Below are 23,442 nucleotides of genomic sequence, written 5' to 3' on the forward strand. Positions count from 1 at the left end.
GTAAATGCAAATATTTTAAGTTCTACAACCATACATGTGGAAATATTACAGAAGAATATTCCAGCTATACTTTACAGATATAGAATGTTTTTGTTTGTCTTTATGTTGTTTGCAGATGTTCATGTTGCAGCTTAATGTAGCTTCCAGATTAGCTACACAAATATTTCAAACAAACATGTTCAAACTGATTTGATTAAGAACAAAATATCTATAATCATTATTACATCTGTTAAAATCATGTGTGTAGCAATCAGTTATTTTTCTTTTGAACCTATGTACAACTGTAGACTAAGCTTAAGGTTGATTTTGTATTTTTAAGAGTAACACTCTTTACTCCTTTTTAATAGTCGGCTGCTTATGCAGTAACTGATGTAACAAACTGATAGAAGCTGTTAAATGACCAGTGAACTACTGGCTTTGACAGAACAGCTGCTTAATTTGCTTTTGCCTTGGGCCGGCTCAACATCCTTTTGCTCTTATATTTTTACAGTATTAGGAGATTGTTTAGTAATTTGTTTTATTTGCTCAACTAAAATGTAAAAAAAATAAATAAATAAAATTATGGTATCGAGATCTTGGGTTGTTTGTGTTTTGGTTTTGTTTCTGTGTTTATTAGTTTCTTAGTGACAAAAGGCTGTTAGTCACTGGTGCAGCAGGTCATTATAACATAACACTGGTTTCACTGAACTTACATTCCAGATATTTGAAATTGGTTCATTAAGATATTTCTAACTATAGATTTGACAAAAATATCTATTTGAGATATTTCTAGTTACATTGTAAATAACATTAATGATGTCAGTTTTACCACTGAATTGCATGGAGACTAAATTCAATGTCTGCAACAGACTGGTGACCTGACCTGGCGACCTGACCAGGGTGACCTGGTGACCTGACCAGGGTGACCTGGTGACCTGACCAGGGTGACCCCGCCTTTAAGTAGGTCCAAGGAAACAAGAAAAACTGATTATCATGATTATGACTAAAGTGATTCCCAAGTTGTCTTTTCAAAGACATAAAATAAAATAAATTATGATTAACTAGTTGTTATTTTCCATGAAAGTGTTTTGAAGAGAATATAAACTGTTTTGATCACCAATCTAATCAGAATAATGTGACAAAGTGTTGCAGCAGGGGGATGTTGAATCATGTGAAAGTGTCAGTAAGAGGCAGGAAATGGAAAAGAGAACTAGTCACTGAGGTTTTCAGGAAGCAAGAAAAGGCCGAGTTTATTTGAGTCACACATTTCAGACAGCAGGTCAAAGTGTTTCACACCATAAAACTAATGCATTTCAGATGATCTCAGTCTATTCAGTGGTTGCTTCATCACCTTCTAACATGGCTTCTCATAGTTCAGCAGAAACTGGTGCTGCTGGATCTAATAATCACTTTTACCAGCAACGTTTGAGACATAAAACCTAAACATTAAATTGGATTGATAGTAATGTGATCGTCAACGGGTGAGAGGAGGAAGTTTCTGAAAGTCCTGAACACTTTAATTAACATAAATCAACCAGTAATTGATCATTTATGCTGTTTGGATTATTTCATTCTCCAGGAAAGTAACAACAAAGTTACTATTTATCCAACAAGTTTTAGCTAAGATTATATAAATCTGTTCAGATTATGCCAAGAATCATCCTGTTTATGAAAGTTTAAATATCATTTTTCGGTTAAATAAACAAATAATATTTCTCATTAATGCAACGTTTCCTCCCGCTGCACTGTAACGCAGTGGGAGGAAACAAGAGGTGGACAGTCAAAGTAAAGGTCAAATGTTCATCAAGCAACACAGCAAGAAGACCCAGGACTGCAGCCAATGAGGTGAGCATCAAATATTTTATTGGCTGACAGGTTATTGATTGAATCTCACATTAAAAAGGTCTAAATTCTTGAAGTCTAAAACTTGTTTATGTCTAAATTAAATCAAGCTGTTTCAGCTGCAGTCAGTATTCCCAAAACAACCGAAAACAGCTAAACTGGTGAAACTGTTTCTCTGTTTTATTAAACCATTCTCTGATTACATTTTCTGTAATTCTCCACACAGAAACCTGAGAAAAAGAGCAGGATTAGAGACCACAGAGGAGGACACACCTCCAAGCTCTTCCTGGAAACTGAGGTCTGATGACTTCTCCTTTGTTGCATCGTTTCAACACACGTCTCTGTTCCCTCCCATTCAGATCTAAAAATTTACTGCTGAGTCAAACAGTTTTCAAGCCTCATTCACTGCAGAAACACATGATGTTTAGATCAGAGCTGTTGTTCTTAGGAGAAGAAACTCACTGAGAGCTGAAATGGAGCAGGGAGGAATTCAACCTTATCAAGGTAACTTCTCCTGTTTGGATCTACTGAAGGATCCGGTGAATATTCCCTGTGGACACAGCTACTGTATGAACTGAATTAAACACCACTGGGATGGAGAAGATCAGAGGGGAATCCATAGCTGCCCTCAGTGCAGGAAAGAGTTCATACCGAGGCCTGAACTGGAGAAAAGCATCATGTTACCTGCTTTAGTGGAGGATCTGAAGAAAACTGGACTCCAAGCTGCTCCAGCTGATCACTGCTATGCTGGACCTGAAGATGTGGCCTGTGATGTCTGTACTGGGAGGAAGATGAAAGCTGTCAAAACCTGTCTGGTTTGTTTGGTGGCTTACTGTGAAAATCACCTCCAACCTCATTATGATGTTCCTGGACTGAAGAAACACAAGCTGGTGGATGCCTTTAAGAATTTCCAGCAGAACATCTGCCCACATCATGAGGAGGTAATGAGGATCTTCTGTCGTACTGATCAGCAGTGTATCTGTTATCGCTGCACTATGGATGAACATAAAGGCCATGAAACAGTCCCAGCTGCAGCAGAAAGAGCTGAGAAGCAGAAGAAGCTCCAGGAGAGTCGACAACAAATCCATCAGAGAATCCAGGACCAAGAGAAAGATGTGAAGCTGCTTCAACAGGAGGTGGAGGCCATCAATGTCTCTGCTGATAAAGCAGTGGAGGACAGTGAGAAGATCTTCACTGAGCTGATCCGTCTCCTCCAGGAAAGAAGCTCTGAGGTGAAGCAGCAGATCAGATCCCAGCAGGAAACTGAAGTGAGTCGAGTCAAAGATGTTCAGGAGAAGCTGGAGCAGGAGATCACTGAGCTGAAGAGGAAAGACGCTGAGCTGGAGCAGCTCTCACACACAGAGGATCACACCCAGTTTCTCCTCAACTACCCCTCACTGCCAGCACTCAGGGAGTCGACACACTCATCCAGCATCAAGATCCGTCCTCTGAGACACTTTGAGGACGTGACAGCAGCTGTGAAAGAGCTCAGAGACAAACTACAGGACGTCCTGAGAGACACATGGACAAACATTGAACTGAAAATTAATTATGTGAATGTTCTTCTGTCAGAACCAGAACAAAAGACCAGAGATGGATTCTTAAAACTATCAAAAATAATCACTTTGGATTAAAACACCTTAAACAGATTTCTATTATTATCTGAGGGGAAGAGAAAAGTAACATTTGTGAACCATGAACAGTCTTATCCTGACCATCCAGACAGATTTGATGGTTTATGTTATCAGGTTCTGAATACAGAGAGTCTGACTGAATGTTGCTACTGGGAGGTGGAGTGGAGAGGAGGAGGAGCTGTAGCCGTTTCATACAAGAACATCAGCAGAACAGAAAGACTGGGATCCAATGTACCAACCAATTGTGACAGAAACAGTTACACATTTCATCACAACAACATTAAAACTCCAGTACCAGGTCCAGTTTCCTCCAGAATAGGAGTGTACCTGCATCAGACAGCAGGTATTCTGTCTTTCTACAGTGTCTCTAAAACTATGACTCTCCTCCACAGAGTCCAGACCAGATTCACTCAGCCTCTATATGCTGCGATTAGAGTTTACTTTTCATTTTCCTGTCCTGATGGATCCTCTGCTGAATTCATTAAACCTGAAAAGTCAGCAGTGATTTCAGGTCCAGTTGGTTAAAATTTGTATTTTAGTTTTTGTTTGTTTAGTTTCAATCATTGTTGTTGTTTCTTCACTGCTCCGTGAACGAACAGCTGTTTTTATGGAGATACTTTTTCATCTTGTTTGTTGTTTTTGTTATTCAAGTATATGTTTTGATTTATCTATGAATAACTGTAAGGTTAGGCAATTATTAACTTTCAGTTAGATCAGAATTACCACATTGCAGCACCACCTGATCTTCAGTAAATAAAAGTTAGTCTCATTGAATAGATGAAGGCATGAGCGCAGCACTAGCATTTTTCTAATAGCAATATAGTAAACAAGTTTGGAATAAAAACAATTTCTCGACAATATTCTATAGTTTAATAAATAAATTCAAACCTACAGTTAAATATTTAAATTAACAACCCAGATATGTTAGAAAGACTCAACTATGCTACATTTTTAAAAGATGTAAGGATGACAAAAACTAATAAACCAATAAGAGTAAAACAATAAGTATATCTGAGAATCGATCCAATAAAATTATGCAGTGATATCAGTTCAACAGTGTTGTGTTCAAGACCACCCAACCCGAGACCAAGACAAGACCAAGACCAGAGTGTATCGAGACCGAGACAAGACCAAGACTTTTGGGGTCCGAGACCAAGTCAAGACCAAGACCGAGGGGAGTCGAGACCGAGTCAAGACCAAGACCAGCTACAGCTACATGACACAATAAAATGTAAAATATGATCGAAATTGCTTCTCAAAATAATCTGAAAGATCCATATTACCATAAAACACCTAGATATTAAATACTTAATACATTTTACCAATATTAAATATTCCATTTATGTGCTAAAAAGTGTGGTCTCGTGCCATCCCTAAAAACATAACGCCCTGGGCATTTGCCCATATTGCTCATATAAGAAGCCACCACTGTCTGCACCATTAAACATAGCAATTGAGGCAATGCCCTGACGGTAAATAACGCTCAACTACGAACACTGACCAAGGAGCAACAAGCAAGAAGTAACCAAACAGAAGGCGCTCATCGTGTCTGTTTTCACTCTCTATCCCAGTACATGAAGCCAGGTAGTCTGACACCATGGCAGACATTACAGCTGCCACTTTGAACAAAAACAATCAAAGAGCAATGTGCATGCTCTGCGTGCTCTTTCGTTCTTGTGCTTTAGTTATTTGTTAAATTAAATATTAATGTACATAATAAAGTAAAATAATGATGCAGTGTACACAGAGCATTACAAGAACAAAGAACCGGTGTTCTGTCAGGTCAGATCGTCATACGCTTAGCACGAACTCACGGTGTTCTGTCAGATCAGCATACGTTGTCAGATAGTTGTACGCTTAGCTCAGACATGCATACGCTGTCATTACCATATGATTTTATTTAATCAGCAACATAGAATCATGACGTAGATCATTATTAACAGTTATTAACAGTTGTATGGCATCCAGCTGCAGCCAGACCTGCTTTAAATACACTTTGAAACCAAGACAACGCATGTATATCCATCTGGTTATCACATTATGTCATATTATGACAATTTAATTACTTATTTTCGTCATAACTTGTTGCGTATACTGACAACTACACTGACGGTCGGACTTAATGCGCATGCGCTGGCATGGTACTCACTGCATGTATGCTATTTTGACAGCGTATGGCTATGTGATAGAGCACCGGCTGTATCTGTCAGACACATCATTACCATAAGATTTCACTTAATCAACAACATAGAATCATGACGTAGATCGTCATACACTTTGTTATTAACAGTTGTATGGTATCCTGACTTAGCGGTTAAGTGAGTTTTACACGGGCGCGTGTTGTAGTTGACTCCAGCAGCAGCCAGACCTGCTTTAAATACACTTTGAAACCATGACAACACATGTATATCTATATAGTTATCATTGAAAACAATTTAATGACTTATGTTCATCATAACTTGCTGCATATGGTGAACTGACAACTCCTCTGACGGTCGGATTTCTTAATGCTTAATGCATGTATGCTATTCTGACAGCGTATGGCTATCTGATAGAACAACGGCTCTCAGTGAGTGACACTCCAGTCCTATCTAATAAGTAAAGAGCCGTGGAGAAGAATCAACTGTTTCTGAATGTCACCTCACTATATTGCAGACTTTTGGACATAGCGTTGTCCCATATATGCGACAAGTCAGTCAACACCTCCGCACAATAATTCAGCACAGTGAGTGATAACATTTTTCATCACAATGCTTATGTGTCTCTGTACAGCTAGCTTTGCTAACATCACGTTAACGGAGCTTACCTTCTTTGAGCTACTTTTCTAAGTGACGAAAAAAGTTAGACGTTGTCCCCACCGTCTGTGAAAGCGAAGCGCTGCTGAGTTAGCTGTGGCCATCGGATTTCTTACTATTTATGCAACGCTATTATATTACTGACGATTAGACAAACATTTTCTGCCGCTGAGAGGAAACCACTGCGCATGTCCTGGAGCGCCGCGCGCGAGTGAAAGGTGGGGAGGGGAGGAGGAGGGAGAGTGAAAGGTGGGGAGGGTGGGGGGAGTAACAGAAACACGTAGTTGCTTGGATTTTAATCGGTGCGTTTTGCATCCACTGAAACAAAGATGTTAAATAAACTGGACAGTATGCTGCATGTTTAGTGATATTTTCACAGTTGCGGTCTTGACTGGTCTTGAAATAAAATGCCGAGTCCTCAGCGCCCGAGACCGAGACAAGACCGAGACCAAATGTGGTCGAGTCCGAGACGAGACCGAGACCATCAAAAAATGGTCTTAAGACCGGTCTTAAGACCAAGACCAACTTCGAGTACCACAACACTGCAGTTCAATATGAAGTGATAATGTAGAGAAACCAGGTTTATTTCAGAGCAGAATCAGGCTCCTCCTTTCTGACCTAGTGAAACTCCTCCTCTTCTTGCTAAACTGAAAGTGGTTAACGCAGTGCATTGTGGGATTTATAGTTCCTAATCAAGCATGTTTTTCCTTCCAGGCCTTCCTGGTTGGTTGTTCAACATGTTGTTGATGTTGGAGTTTGTTTGGTGCTGCCCCTTCCTGTTTCTGTCCAGCCATGGAGGTCATCACTTCTCTGGAGGATTTTTATTCAGCAAATGTTCAATGTAAACTGGGATTGTTTTGATCATAACCTATCAGGACTTCAGTCCTTATTTTATTGGACAAAGATCAGATTCTGGATCAAACTGTCGATAAAGTTGTCTCACTTTGCAACTCTATTCATTTATGACTCTGTCTTACTTTGTATTTTGTTTGTGTTCTTTTAGATGTTATTGTCAGTAATATTTCCAAATATCAGAAACAGTCGTGGTTTTCAGATGAGAATAAAGAATCAGAGTTTTTGTTGCTTTAAGTTGAAATCTGTTTTCTACCTCCAGATGGCAGCAGGGCAGGATCTCCTATGATCCCAAGAAGACCCAGGAAACACCGACACCACAGGAGATTCTAGACTCAGGACTCAAACGTCCCACCCTGAACACAACGGCTGGAACAAAATGAGGAGAATTCTGAAAGTTGGCCACCAGATGGCGCCAAATGCCACAGGGCGCCTCAGCAGAAGAAAAACTGAGTCCATTTCAAGTTTTTTTTTAGGATAAATTAAAACTAAAATGCAAGACTTGCAAGTGGAATTGTCGCAATATATGTATAAATAACACCTTATTTTTTACACACAGATTTTAATTTATAAAACCCCTTTAAAAACCAAGAACAATTGATTATATAACCTCCCCAACCCTAAAAAAACATGAATGCTTGATTATTTACAGCATGTGCCAAAAAAGAAAACAAACTAAATGAAGAATTGACTCATTTTCATATATTAACATAGATCTATTTTGCCATGTAACTAACAATTTCTGCAGTCTGCCAAGAAGCTCTAGGAGTTTTGCAGGATTAAAATAAGTTTTAATCCTAAAAGCTCTGTTAAAAACATTTTTTTTTTATGTAGGACCTAAATATAAACAGAGGAAACTAACTCATGACCACAAAACACACAGTGGATATCAATAACTGGTACAACATCAAAAATAGGAAGTGAATAAAACACAAAACAAAATAAGGAACAAGACAAACAAAATAAAACAGAAATTTCAGGACTAGTAAGATAAATGAACTAAAACAGACGTGGAGCTCAGCATGAGCAATAATTCATTTAAAAATCCCAGAGTAACCTGTGAGTTTAAATGCTGAAAGCACCAATGAAGTCTTTTCCTTGGATTATAGAGAAGACTGTGTACTAATTATCACTGTTTGGTCAAAAATACACTCAATATTTGGTATGGAGTTTCAATGAGAAACAAACAGCATGTTGTTGAATTACAATGATTTTCCAGTGGTATGAATAATTTTGGGCTTGGTTATAATAAGTAGAGGAAAAACAACATAGGCTTTATCAGGTCTGAAGCAGACGATGCGTTTAGGAGCAGTCAGTAATCTGGACAAAGCTCTGAACTTCTCCGTTTGGTTTCAGCTCGGCCTGCAAAGGAACGTAGAACAGGAACTCAGAAAATACGGGACTCTGAAATCATAAAGACCATAAAGACCTGAATGTTTATGTTGAGGCAAAATGTATTAAAAAACAATTGTCAGTGCTGTTGCTTCATTAAACATGACTGACAGACCTGAAACAGTCATTGTCCAGAACTGACCTGGATGTTCTCCTTCAGGTTTTTCTGTCCCACAGTAAGACTCATTGGTTCTAATATTTACATTAATTCATTTCAGATTCTGAAGCAGCAAAGCAGCCCAGATCATCACACAGCCATCACCATGCTTGGCTATATGAAGCTCCTCTTCTGAAATGCTTAGATGTAACATGATTCGTGATTCCCATGTTTCCATATCTCTATTTTTTTATTGCTGAATCATGACCTCTGACCTTAACCGAGTCTGGGGAGCCTTAAATGTTATTTTGGTTTATTTTATGACCTCCTGTTTTGATCATCAGAGGACTCTTGGAATGGTAAAAGTTAAACGATAAGTAGCGATAGTTGTTCCAACACATAATTTATCTCATTATTCACATCATATCTGCTGTTGAACAGCTGCGGATGTTGTAATTACTGTTAGAAAAGTCTAGATTTATTGCATCATTAATGTTTTAATGCCTCCTTACCTCGAGCCCAGCTTCTGTATATGATTATGCACATAATGAAGATGATGGTGTAGATGATGAACAGCACGATGGTGATCAATATCATCAGAGAAGTAGAAGGAATAAGAGGCGGATCGGTGCTTTTGGGAGGTTTAGCTTTAAACACAGAGAGATATGAGACATAATTTACAAAAAATGTCAGTGTGATTTATTAATGCTGTACCACATAAATTGTGATAAACAGACATTTTAATTATTACAGCCTACATTAAATTAACTTGAACATAGAAAGAAGGAATAATGTGCTATATCTCTGAACACTAGATGGTGCTTTCAAAGTGGCTATGTATTGAAAATGCATCGATAGGCATTAGTGGTATACATTCATCCTCTTGTCTGCGTGATACTTTTTTTTTTTGCAAATTTACAACTTTAGTCAACAGGGGCTTATATTTGAAGGTGTGGCGTGTAAATATGTTCATCCTCCTGAGTGATGAGCTGCAGCAGACAGTTACCCTGGACTTCCAGCCAGCTGTCCAGTGACTCTCCTCTGCTGGGATGTTTGCACTTGTAGAAGCCTTTGCTGGACATCAACACATTGTGTAGGATCATCTTTCCTTCAGGTTCCGTTCCAATAAATGTATTATTTAGGTAGAAGGTAGCAGAGAAATGTGATGAAGATGTCGGATCATATCTTTCTTTGAAGGAGCAGCGAAGTGTGACATCATTTCCCACCGTCACAGGAAGTGCTGGACTCTCCAAGATCACAACACCAGCTGAAATGTTTGATTTAAATCAGTGCTTTTTCAAAAGTACAATACTTAAAGAATAAAACGAAACATGAGCTCACTGTTTATTGTGATGTTGAGGACGTTGCTGCACTCTCCTTGCTCAGACTGGCACCAGTAAAGCCCAGTGTCTGACTTGTAGACACTGTGGTTAATGCAGGAGGAACCGTTCGGACGGCCCCAGTCTTCACAAGGAGTAAAAGCTTCGGAGGCATTTCTCATCACCCTCCAGCCGCTGAAGTTTTCTGACACTGCACAGCTCAGAGTGAAGGCTTCATAACGGAAGAACTGACTTCTGTCAGGCTGAATGCTCAGTGTGGCAGCTGCTCAGACAGGAAACAACAGAGAAGCAGCTGTGGCTTAGGTAGCCTGTGGTTTTTCAAAGGCCAAAATGAAAATCTAGGTCATCTAAATTCTCTAAACAAAATTCTTACATAGTTCTTGGGAGGCCCAACCCTTTTCTGATGCTGCGCTGGGAAACAGCTGGTTTAGTCATTAACAAAAACAGCCAATATGAACACATGCAAAACATATTAAAGAAAGAGTTTTTCTGTCTCGAACCAAACATGTCTGAAGATTCTCCATTTTTCAGGTTTTTATATTTAGGAAGGTTTTAAGGATGTTATTTTTACTTTAAGTGTTAATTTAGAAATGCCCCTCTCCATCCATTTCTATGGAGCTCCTGTGATGAAGCGACAGTCGACTGCCTTTATCCAGCTGAGCGATCAGCGTGATTCATGCATGTGAAGCTTTCAGCTCATACCCAGACATGCATACAGGCTGGCAACACAACACAAGAAAACTGAGAAATGTTCAGATTTTGTTTCTGTCTGGTGTCACAGAGAAGTTTCACCTTCTGCAGTCTTTCATGTGTCCCTGTTGTGTTGAGTTCATAATGTCCTGCTGTGAACTTGAGGTTTGGTCTGAGAAAAAATATGTTTGTGTCTTTTTATTCAGTTTATCTAAATTTGGTTTCAGTTGTACAGTCTGTGTTGTTAAATGTGCAGAAGAACTTTTTTCTGTATTTTTTAAAGATACAGATCTGTATTAGAAACTGTAAACCATGAGTTTCTTTATTTAGTCAAGATTAACCACTAGTGGTCTCTGCAGACCACAATAAGAAACAAATAAGAAGCTATACAAAGGGAGGAAATCTTGATTAAGGTGTTCAAAGTAAAAAAAGAAAGGTATTCTCACCAAGAACCAGGCATACAGATCCGAACTCCATTTTCAGACCAGCTCTCAACGTAGAAAGGCTTCCGTATTTTAGAAGCTGAAGCCTCTCTGCCCACATCCTGCTCAGACTCAGGTTTTAGATCTCCAATGAAGGCACGCTATCACAACTTCACAATTAAGTTTTTTATGTTAAACAATGTAAAGTGTATGAGACGAATGTCTTCATGAAGCTGTGCAAATTATTTTCTACAAAGACCTGCTGATTATAAAGCACAACAGTTTCCAGCTGAAGTGGCTGATAGAGTCAAAAACAACTTTTTGTGAGTGAATGTTTAAAATCTGTTGCTACAGAAGAAGATGCAGGGCACATGGTGAAGAGACTGACTGATATCTGCTCTGAAGGATTCAAGCTTTCAAACTGGGTCAGCAGTCACAGTCCTCATGTTGATCCCAGAAGAAAGGAGAGCAAAGAAAGCAAGGATGTGGATTTGGACTCAGATCAATTTCCACTTGAGAGAGTACTGGGTTTATAGTGGTGCAGATAAACAGAAAAAGCATTGATCATTTCTCTGATGCAAGTCAAGATGGCTACAGAACAGTATTCTATTTAAAATGAGAAAAGAATAACTTACATGTTACTTTCATCTAGAGTCGCCCCTCCTGAGAAAACTACAATCCCAGGCTGGAACTGACTGCTGCAGTTTGCAATCCAAGTGAACAAACTGCTGCAAAAAGACCCCCCCAGAAGATTTCACATCTTTGTTGCAACAGAATTTCTGTCATTTGAGAAGCAACACATGTGAATCAGTGGAGACACATGATATTTATGAATTATTACATTTTATGTTGGTTATATTAGTGAAAATACAGGTTTTATACTCAGCAACAATTGTTGCCGGTGGGAAACAGCATAGTCTGAATGACACAAACATGACATCTTTATACATATGAAAAAATAAGGAAAATCAATAACAAAGCATGGTTACAAGAGTGTTCAGAAATATTTTAAATGCATAAAGATTAAATGTCACTTCCAGCAGATGTCATTGTCTCAATGTGCCAAGCGACCTTTGACCTCATTTAGTTATTTCATCAAAGAGGCAAAATCAGGTGAAAATGTTAGTATGAACAAATGATGTTGTCCCGGTTCCACCAGACCAAGCACAAGACCTGGGCTCTGTCCTAAACTAGTTTCAGGCGTAGATTCATCATCATTCAGTGCATCGGAAACACTTTGTGGTAAGGATCGCTTTTTGGGGGGGTGGAACAGGGGAAGGTTTCAACACTGGGATGTAGAAGACATCGTTTTGAGGTTCCTTCAGGTCTAGAAGATCTAAAATATCTGATAGTTTTAAGCTGCCTGTGAAAATCGAGGCATATAGAATAAACAGTAAACCTATGGACACATATATACTGCTGTCTATGTGTTATGCTTATGTATTGTTGCCACACTTACATTCACTCTTCTTATGATTAAAAGATGAATAAATTGATACAATTTTCTTTATATATTGTATCAGTAGAAGACACTTGAAAGAACATATGTACAAAATATTTTATTTATATTTGTTTATTTAAATATTGTACCGACTAATGCAATTAAAGATAAATTAAAGTAGATGCACAAATAGTTGAATATGTGGCTTCAGTGAATTGGTTTGTTTTATTCTGTTTGTCCTGCTGATAACAGGACAAACAGCTTGACTGACAAAACTGCTGCTCTGCTTCCTGCTTCATCTGAAACTCATTTGCATGTGTACAGTCAAAACATCTCAGGTCTGAAAGCATATATCGAACTTGGATAGAATAATATATTTTTGAAAATACAATGTTTTCAATTGCAATGATCACAATTTCTCAGCTATTATGCAACATGTAAAAACATTCATTGATACAACATGCAAAGAGTAAAACACTAAAATAAATGACATTCTTTTTCTTTTGCTTTAGAGGAAAAGGTTCACTAGTAATTTAAAGATCTAAAGTATGTAAACTAAGTTCTCCTGTTCAGGGTTGCTAAGTATCATCTGGTCTAAACATTTCTGGGTTGTGCATTTATGATACATTAAGACAGATCAGCAACATCCACGTCTTATAAAAATGTTCCCCTTTGGGGTTTTTTTAATTAAAAAATATCCAGACTTAAAATTCCCACTAGATGGCTCCCTCCAGCTGAGCTGCATAGTAGAAGTCCATCAGACAAGATAAAAAGCTTCAGAACACATATCAGATTCTGATAGACATCAGATATATTATTTACAAAAGTAAAAAAATCAGAAAAACATGCCTCTTACTATAAATATGGCTTTTTAGTACTCTGTCTACCTACTGTAGGTTCTTACAACCACCTTTTAACTCCAGTTAAAAAAAACCTGCATTGATCAGCTTTTACATTTCCTATTGGAATTATAAAGAAATTGAAACAGAATTGCCCTTTCATTTTGCTTCACTTTCTATTTTCAGTAAGTGATACATTTGTAATTTTCTTCACCTTTACTTATGTTAGCAAATGAGGACATGTAACTAATTACAAGGATGCTTTTAAAAAATACAGTATCTTTTTTTTTCTTTTTTTTTGTATATTCACTTGTATAGTGATGTACGTAGAAATATTCAGGTCATTTGTTCCTATGTGAATGTGTCTGTGAATAATAAATATACATCACTACTGGGGGCTGGACATGGAAGAAAGGATGAACTAGTGAATTCACTGTTGAGCCATAAACTGAAAACGAGACAGAAAGTTATCAAAATCATAATAAAACACTCAACATTTTTTACATTTTTGTAATAAGAGTGTGAGTGTTAAAATAAGTTTCATTTACAGAAATTAAAAACCTTTTGTAGTTAAAAGCTGGGGATCAAGTCAGTCAACTTTTGCATGTATTAGAAAAATATGTGAGACCCAAAAGTGAACAAAAGCTGAGGAAGGGATGCTAAACAAGAGCAGATGTTAAGGGTATGAAATGTTCTTTTTAACATACAAAGGATACATTCATGGCTCTTACATCCTTTTTTATAATCTCAAGATGGCCCCAAAATGGTCTCTTTGATCCAATATCAACTGTTGGGTTTATGTTATGCAAGGTTTTTTCTTCTAATCATGGTCCATAGTTCTATACATGCATCAGTTTTCATAACACATGCAGAGGTTGAATGGACTTCAGCTTAGGGGGAATGATTCATCCATTTTGGTGTGGTTGGTTTTGTCCCAATAAAACTCCATCATACTCTTGTTGGTTTCCTGTGTGATCTATGAAACACAAAACAGAAACTTTTCAGTAACATTGTCTTCCTTTGTTTGATGTTCTAAAGTTACATTACTACTAAGATGACCTCTTCAGCAGCTTTGACTTCCTGAAATGATTTGCCTTTCATTTGTTTCCAGATGCTTGTTGACACAAAGAGGACAATCCAGACACCCAGAAAATTAAAAAATAAAGATGTAAACAATCATATTAAATTGAATATGTAATCTATATTCACATGAAGCTTGTTTGTCAGATTAAAAGTACTTTTTGAAAATAACTTCTATGAAGGAATAAGACATGTCTTTCCTTAAGCTCTAATTTCTGTATTTATGTTCTTATTGATGTAATTATAATCTTAAACATGTTTTCATTAGCTATAAGCTTCTCTGTTGTGGAAGAAAAGACAACAAAGACATAATCTGAGTTATGTGTTTATAATTTTTATGCAGTTTACCTGTAAGTTTATTTATAAAATTTTTAAAATGACTGTTTTTGTCTCCTTGATTCTTCAGTCTTGTCTAGACCTCTGCTACCTTAACAGCCATTTTGCCTTCAATGCAGGTAAACTATTTTTTGAAAGTGTTTTTGTTATAATGGGAGATTCTTTATATAAAAAATTATGTGGAAAAAAAAACATGACCACAATATTCCTTATCGGCGTCATTATTTGTGGACATATTATAAAATATCTAGGAAAAGCTGCAAAAACAGGTTGAACACCTCTGGTCTAAACCTTCATAACACTGTTCAGGTCAGAGGGAAAGATGATTACAGTCCTGTAATTTAAAAAAAATATATATCATTCAGCAGTTAGACAAAAAAATAATAATTAAAGCAAGTTATTACTCTAGAGTCAATCTATTTCCATGCTTCTATCATTTCTGTCAACCGTGTTTGATGGTTGTTCTTCACATATGGAAACTGACAGAAAAACAGACATCAGTGAATATTTAGCACAACATGCTACAATTACAATTCTCCTTAGCAGTTTATGACTGGTAAAAAATGTTTCATCAACCTGGAAAGTCAAAAAAGCTATAATAAACAACAAAGACCTAAAAGAGAAAAAAGGCAGCTCATAATGGGTTGGATTCTTGCAACTATGAAAGAAAAGGTTTTTTTTTTCAGGCGAACACAGTTGACTAGCTGCATAACATGTACACATTTATTAAAAAAATTCATATTTTTGCTTTTCTTCAGTTTTGGGTCAATTTTTACAAATGATTAAATGCTATGTTTTCTATCAAATGGATGCATATGTGGAGATAAGTCATTAAGTCACCAAAAACATCCATGACTTACAAAGAAAATGACTTATTTCGTTCAGCTTTCTGACGATGCACAACATAGTTTCTGATGATGAGCATAGTAAGAACAACAGCAACAGGAAGAACAAAATCAAAAACGCCAATAACTCCAGGATGAGGTCTTGTGACAAAAAGGAAAAATAGTTTTAACATTCCTTTTTGTTTGCTAAATGCCAATTTGTTACTTTCCTTAAATTCAGAAGCTTACATATCGATGTGCCTAGATGATGTCATAGCTGTGCATAATCTTAAAGACTATTCACATCCTCTTATTCAAATGGAGGCACAATTGTAGATGTATTTTAAGACAAAAGTCAAAGAAACACCTTTCTCAAAAACAGGAAGATTAAATCAGCACTGAGGAAAAAAACTATGGATCTCCACTAGTTTGGTTCCTTCATTCCAGATTTCTGAAGATGTTATTTTCATCTAATCAAATATTATTTCAGTATTCACACCATAGCAATGGTCAACCATCATGTGTTAAGGAAGGAGAATAGTGTCGTATTTTTTGTTATTTACTCATAGTTTTGTCCAGGGAAATGTGACTATATGAACTTGATAACTAATATTGATTATCTAGTTAGAGGTCAGTCAGTGTTCAACTCAACCACTTTATACAAAAACAAAACATTTTAAGCTTTCAATTCATTCATCCACATTTGTTTTGACAGTAAATTGAAAAATTTAATTTAGTGAACACATTGTTATCTCAATTTCCACCAGAAAAAAACAATATAAAATACCGTATAAATAAAACATAAATGGACTGAATTTATCTAAAGTATTTCCAGTCATGCTGATCTCTCAAGGCGCTTCACACTGCTGACACATTCACCCATTCACTGTCATTAACACTCATTCATGTACCTATATGCAGATCAATAGATATTTATTAGTTATCTGCTTTGCCCAAAGACACATCAACATGTGACAAGGGAAAGTTGGAAGATGAATATTCAACCCAACGAGCTGCAATCACAGCAGGTAACAAAAATGTCTAAAACTAAGTCAGAGTGCAGTAACCACTGATTATCTAGTTAAAGATATTTACCTTCAGGACCAGTCCTGTTTCCTTAGGGTCCATTTCCATCTGTTGAGGAATTACATTAAGTGTTAAAGACAACAACTTATTTATTTAGTTTGTCTTAAATTACCTTAATATTGTTATAACTCACCAACTCTTAGAGTAACATATCCCTTCTTGACTTGTCTTGCCAGTTTGGGAACAAAGCAAATATAATTCCCATCATCCTCCTTGGTTACGTTGGTCAGTTTGAGGGAAATGTCGCCTTTTTCAAACTCATCATGGAACATAAAGGTTCGGCCTGAGTACTCTGGGTCTGGAGTTACGTCATCTTTACTTCCCCCACGATGCAAGTGTATTATACGATCCTTGAATCTCCACTTGATTGTAAGACCGTTCACATCAAACGGGGGCTTCAGATGACACGGCAGAATAACATCGTCTCCCACCTTTACATGTATCGGTTCACGACCAACCACCTCATATTGATCTGGAAGAGGAAACAAAGCTTTAAAAAAATCAACACTAATATTCCTGATGATGTCATGTTTATTGTTCAGCTAACATTCATATCTATACTCCTTTAGGATCCTTACAATTGTGAAAAAATATAGCTATCCCATTAATAGAGGTTTTTAAATGTAAATATTTGTTGTTTTTTTTCTTTTATTTGTTCTTCAAGATGTAAAGAAAATCACTTTTGTGTCAAATTAATCCAGAAACAAACAGTGATGATCACATCTGAAACTTAGAAACTCCAATTTACAAGGACTATTGTATTTATTTATTTACACACACAGAAAACAGTGGCAGCACCAAGGGGGCGATGTAGCTCTCCCTGGCGGAGACATGGCATCCCCAAAAACTATCACATAATTTCTTTCTTTTTCATTTAAGTTAGTATTCTTTAATATGTGGTTGTTGTGATATTTGTCTAACAAAAAACACAACTAACTTAAAAACAACAACTCATGATTACGTAGTGAGCAAAGATTCTACCTCACAACAGGAACTGAACCTGTATGCCTATTTTCACTTGTAGTATCAATTATAGGGAGCACCTAATACAAAAATGTATTGTTTTCTATGTGGTCTGATACCCAGATTTCCAAGGATGGAATCAACAACTCAAGAGGAAACTGACAAGATACAAAATGGAGTCCTGACAGAGTCCAATGTGGTTCACTGGAAACAGGCTTAACTTTGTGATGAGAATCTGGACACAGTTGTTGCTTTGGGCATGCAAGGATTGTATAACCCTTAAAAGGCATGTTGACCAGAAAAGCATACTGCAATCACCCTTTGGAGCAGGGATGAATATCTTGTTCATTGTTCTACAGCCAGAATGAAAGGAACGTCTATCTTACTGTTTTCTAGGTTAGACAATCAGTTGGAGCCTCCTGACCAACCTCAGTGTAAATTGTTTTAGGAAGGCTGAGTAGAAGTGTCATCCCTCAATAACTAGCCCTCACACCTTTCCTAAAAACAGAGGTGACCACATCAGTCTGAAACAGATACATGACATCAGATCTCACCTGAGACGTTGAGTCGACATCTTGCAGAGCCGACTCCATCTTCAGTTTTCACTTCACACAGATACAGACCAGAGTCTTCAGTCCTCAGTCTGGACACATGGAGTCTGATTCGTCCTTCTCTGAGGACGTCTTTGTCAATCTGGACTCGTCCTGAAAACTGATCATCCTGAGAATCTGGAAACTCAACACCATCATGGACCTGATAGAGAACTAGAGGACGATGAGGACTCAACAAGCTGCAGTAGATGAACAGTTCCCTGTAGGATCCCTGAGTCCTGGTGGTGAAGGTCCACTCCAGAGTGATGCTGTGGTTCTTCACAGCCTCATAGCTGCTCTGGGTCACATTCACTACAAATGTTGCTGCTGAGGAGACAGAGAGGGAAAGAGAGGAGCAGACACACTGAGAACTGGAACATGGGAGTCTTTCAGCTCCATCTAGAGAGCTTTCTGTCACAAAGACAAGATGGAGACTGACCACAGAGACATGAGCTGAGGATGAGGAGCAGCAGGATCCTGGAGATCATATCTCTTTCCCTCTTTATATACACATACACACATGAGAAAGAGAGACAGTCTGAATGTTGAAAATCCTGTTAAAACTTGTAAATTTCCTGCTCATTTTTATTAAGGCTAAAATGGAATCGAAACCTTAATGTGGTGGAGCAATCTGAGTATCTCTAGGATCCTGAGGGCAACATTGTCAGAGGATTTGCCCCTGTATAAGATCCTGCATGGCAAATAAGAATTCAGATTAAGATTAAAAATATATAATTAAATTGCCAAATATTCACTATTAATTCACTATTGTTTTTACACAAGTAATCAGAGATCAGCAACCTTCATTTCAGCCACTGCTGATGAGAAATATTCAGCATATGTTGCTGTTTTTCTCTTTTTTCTTGGGAAGTTACGACTCGTGTGTAACACCAGCAACACAAAAGTAAACAATGGAGGGAAAAGACAGAAGCACATTTTCTAGCTGATGGATGGATTTTTTATTCAGTAATCAAATTACTTTTTCAAAGTAACCATGCCACCCCTGGTGATAAATTAACTACACTATATATCCTATGTATGTTTATGTTTTATGATCTCAAGGTGGCACACTGCCCCCAAAAAACATCTTCTTCCATTTCCTCTTGAACAAAGAGGAAATGGAAGACCATATTGACAGTCATTCAATCAATTCAAACAAGCATAATGACCGTCATTCCAGGACTGGGGGAGGGATTTGATTGTGAGCCATCATTTCAAAGTCTTCCCAGATGTCAGACATTTTCCTCGTGACACAGGTAATGCGAGGCGTCGTTTGCTGTCAGTCACGTGGTTTTCAACAAGCCGCCACAAGCGTTGAAGCTGACTCTCACACACTCTGAGCCCTTTACAGAGGAGAGGGGAGGAAGGAGCGCTGTGCTGTGCCTCCAAAATAAAAGCAAGCGAGTTGAAGATTTCAGAAACAAACATTTTTCGCAGCTATGGTGAATTTGTTGGATGGGACAAATGCGCCTGCCTCCAGTGTCCCTCCCAGTGTCTCCAGTTTCCCACACCCCCCGGTGTACTGGGGGCGGGGGAAGGGGACACCGGGGTAACGGATCATCCAGAAAAATACCCGGATGTCAGACAAATACGTACCTGCTTATTTTAAGTGGTTTTACGCAAATTCACAAACTTTTAGAGTGGTGGGGGAAGAGTTTTGTTTTCCTGAGAAATATCTTAACTTACCTGGATCCACTACGGGCAGCAGACTGAGGACCAACAAAGCCGTAAAAAAGCTCATTATTTCCGTCGGATAAAGAGCAGATTTCGATTCTCTTTTAAGGTGTTTATCGAGTGTTTGATGAGCACTTGAAATGGCTCAGACGTCGTCGAATCAAACCCAAGTAAAATGACGCCCTCTTTCGTTGTGTCAGACCACCGCCCTACCTGCATCGTAGGGCGGTGGTCTGACTGTTTGTGCTACCTCATCAGGTTTTCCTACCGTAGCACGACTAGCTGTCTGTCAATGCTACGCGTCTAAAACTGCTGCCATCATATTTACAAACCGAAAACTACAGCGGGTTGTTTTAATGTTAAATATCATCTGATAACATTATTTGAGTGACGGGGCTGAAGTGGAAGCAGTTATGCTTATCTTAGCATTGGAACAATTTATAAACACCACGAATCCACAAATATATCACTTCCTCAATCAGAATATCCTACCCATTTAAAATGAAAAGCTATGCAGATGTATGAACTAATCCGTTGATTAGAATATCTTACCTTTTAAAAAATATTTTAAATACAGAGGTGTTTGTAAGAATGAAACAGTACCAGACAGTGGAAACAATTTTTTTAAATTAAAATTAAAATAAACACAGAAGAATTAATAATTTTAGGCAGATTTAGGTTTTTAATTTTGACATTTAACCCTTTAAGCAATTATATTATTCAAGGGTTTTATGACAAATAAGTATTTGCTGAATTTGTGTGAGGACGTAGATTAGTTCCTCCATGTATTGGGTTATTTTGTTCATCAGCTCAGGAAAACAGATGTTGCTCCTGCAACTGAAGAGGGAAGAGCTGATCAGATTCTAGGGGAAACGTTACGGTGTGATGATTTGGGTGGGTAGTCTCTCTTTATAAAAACTGTTGTTGGGGTTAAAATTCTGATCACTTCAGGCGTTTTGCTGTTAGATGTTTTGAGAAATGTGATCCCAAAGAAATATCTTTGTATTCAGTAAATATGGTTCATTTTTACCTTGCTGACTCTTTTTGGGTTGGATTAATCCTTCACATACAAATCCTGGGTGATTTATTGTTCTTAACTTGGTTTTTCCACCCAGTTTTTATCTTTAGTTTTTATCTAATTGTTTACATTGATTTCTCCACTTCTTCCTCATCGTCTTCTCTTTTCCCCATCATCACCAGCATATGTTCTATTAACACCAACACACACTGCAGGAAAAACACAGAAACAATCACTGACTGTGGATTTATTTATCTTAAAATAAAATTAAGTAAAACATTGCCTCTGAAACATGTATTCTCTTGCAAAGTGAACACTAAATGGTGTCAGAGAGCCAATTTTATTTTACAAAACACTGACCTGAATATCATAGCTGTTAAGCTGTAACCATAGTTAAACGTCCCTCCATCCCATCCTATGTTCAATATCCTTTACATAAGAAGACTGGTTTACAAACAATAACTACTTGTCAACCACTTATAAACTATAATTAGTTGTTCAGAGTCTGAGAGGCCCTTTGTTGACAAATGCTAGACATCCCTATGTAAATCCTAGAATAGAGCCTAAATGAAAACACAAAATGCATCTGAGGAGCATTTATGTGCAGCATATTCATGAACCATATCTACATGATATAATCCCTTTGAGTGTCATTTCAGGCAGATATTGCATTTCGCTGAGCAGAAAACTGTTATTGGAGTAAACATAATTTGTCTTTAAGAACTAAACGGCTGAGAAAGTCATTCCAAACCACTGGAAGAGACACGAATCGGGCGTGCCCGATCTCACCCAATCAGTTTTTGGCACACCTGTTTTTTTGTTTTGTTTTCCTGTCTCTACCTGCAGTAGTCTGGGTGGCAGATTGCACGAGGCCATTGACAGACCGGCGGAAAGAAACCACGTATCTGCAACCATTCACACTACATTAGGATGATTGTTTTCAAGAAATACACTATTTTAGGAGGGATCGTGTTGATTTTTTTGACTTTTCTGAAGACAGTTGACGGTAAGTAAAGCTTTTTTAACCAACTGTCAGTGAATCGGTTTGGGCTGTTTTAATTTTCATTTCGACATAAATAAAATCTACCACTCCACACTACCTAGAATGTTGGTTATCTAAAAACTAATTGTTTCCTCCCTTTTTCTACGGGATATCACTAGTGACGTAACACGTGTTAGAAAGGACGATCTGAAAATTAAACACGCTGCTGTCGCCTCTTCCGACTGCGAGTTACTGGTATTGTAACTCTTATTGGAGTTACAATACCAAATAAGTGGAAAAGTTAATATCGAAACTTGTAAATCTAACTAAAAAGCAAACTTCAAATGATGAGTTCAGTCGATTGTGTCTAAATCACGGAGAGTTTAGCTTTTCCAGAACGTTCTAGAAACTTCCACGTGTTGCCGGTGTTCTGTCGGATCAGCATACATTGTCAGATAGTCATACGCTTAGCTCAGACATGCATACGCTGTCATTACCATGTGATTTTATTTAATCAGCAACAGAATCATGACGTAGATCATCATACACTTTGTTGTTAACAGCAGTATGGCATCCTGACTTAACGGTTAAGTAGGTTAATGAGTTTTACACGGGCGTGTGTTGTAGTTGACTGCAGCCAGGGGCGGATCTACTGGGGTGGCATAGGGTGGCAGTTGCCACCCCAAACTAGAGCCTTGCCACCCCTGTTGCCACTCCAGCTAGCGACAATGAATTCAATAAATAGTTATGGCAAATCGGACATTAAGCGCATGAAACTCTTTTTTCCGACAACATTGAATGCAACACAATGTAACCTGATACCCACTGCTAAGTAGCGGGAAGTGCGAGAGAAGGACAGAGCGCGAGGCAGCAGCATTGATGGACATATATGTTACTGGACTGGACATTACTGATTTATCGTAAGTCACACATGCGCCATTGCTGTCCATTGAGTCAGGAATATCGGTGGTCAGGAAAATACTACAATCACACAAAGAATCAGAACAACCATATATAATGGTAATAAGGGCTTCAGATTTCACAGGTGAGGAAAAAGTTTTAATTTAAAGAAAACATTGAACAAGTGAGCAGTGGGTCAGTTATACTAGCCTAACTGTTGTTAGCCCGCTACTGACTTTGATAACCTTAGCATGTGCTGCGCAGTTCGGTGTGTTTTGGTTCCGTTAGCACTAAACAACCCGCCCATCAAGTTATCAGTAGAGCAGCTGCTTAAATCAGCTAATCAACCTCCGCGGTGTTCAGTCGAAAACTTAATAATCACAATATAGACATTAAGCCTGACAGCATAAAGTAACAGACTGGATGTTCTGTTTTAGTGTTTTTGCTACTTTTTTTTGTGGGAAATGTTTGTTTTTTGGTGTTGATTCCCCTGATCGGTGATCTCTGCTCTATCTGCTCGTTGAGCTGTTTGTCGGTTGCCATGGCAACGTGTAGTGCGTAATGCCAACATACGGAGCGAAAAAAGGCGGAATAGAAATTGATGGAGCTATTTTTTCTTTATTTCTTTATCCATTTGAATTTTGTTACTTTATTCTTAAATTTCTG

General features: G+C 37.9%; 2 protein-coding genes and 1 pseudogene across 4 annotated transcripts; 1 reads left to right on the forward strand and 2 right to left on the reverse strand.

The window, feature by feature from the left end:
* Positions 1-2,294: 2,294 nt before the first annotated feature.
* Positions 2,295-7,485, forward strand: LOC148154328 (tripartite motif-containing protein 16-like; annotated as a pseudogene).
* A 159-nt stretch (positions 7,486-7,644) lies between these two features.
* LOC106908067 (Fc receptor-like protein 5) lies at positions 7,645-11,217 on the reverse strand. The gene is made up of 5 exons (XM_014974036.2): positions 11,068-11,217; positions 9,933-10,193; positions 9,598-9,858; positions 9,104-9,238; positions 7,645-8,464 (listed from the first exon to the last, which is right to left on the reverse strand). The coding sequence occupies exons 1-5, from the start codon at positions 11,162-11,164 to the stop codon at positions 8,415-8,417; spliced, it is 804 nt and encodes a 267-aa protein (XP_014829522.2). The 5' UTR covers positions 11,165-11,217; the 3' UTR covers positions 7,645-8,414.
* Positions 11,218-16,601: 5,384 nt separating this feature from the next.
* On the reverse strand, positions 16,602-20,109 carry LOC106908068 (uncharacterized). 3 transcript variants are annotated; one of them, XM_088016229.1, is made up of 4 exons: positions 19,889-20,109; positions 18,167-18,526; positions 16,783-17,121; positions 16,602-16,697 (listed from the first exon to the last, which is right to left on the reverse strand). In XM_088016229.1, exons 1-4 carry the CDS (start codon positions 19,941-19,943, stop codon positions 16,681-16,683), a joined length of 771 nt encoding a protein of 256 aa, XP_087872355.1. In that variant the 5' UTR covers positions 19,944-20,109; the 3' UTR covers positions 16,602-16,680. The 3 variants fall into 3 exon arrangements, with proteins under 3 accessions (XP_087872355.1, XP_087872354.1, XP_087872356.1); XM_088016228.1 differs by having other exon boundaries at positions 18,167-18,529; positions 19,889-20,108; XM_088016230.1 differs by lacking the exon at positions 19,889-20,109 and adding an exon at positions 18,642-18,691 and having other exon boundaries at positions 18,167-18,529.
* Between the last annotated feature and the right edge of the window lie 3,333 nt (positions 20,110-23,442).

This window comes from Poecilia mexicana, unplaced genomic scaffold (assembly GCF_051168715.1).
Source record: "Poecilia mexicana isolate PSO_F unplaced genomic scaffold, ASM5116871v1 scaffold_18, whole genome shotgun sequence".
NCBI lineage: Eukaryota > Metazoa > Chordata > Actinopteri > Cyprinodontiformes > Poeciliidae > Poecilia > Poecilia mexicana.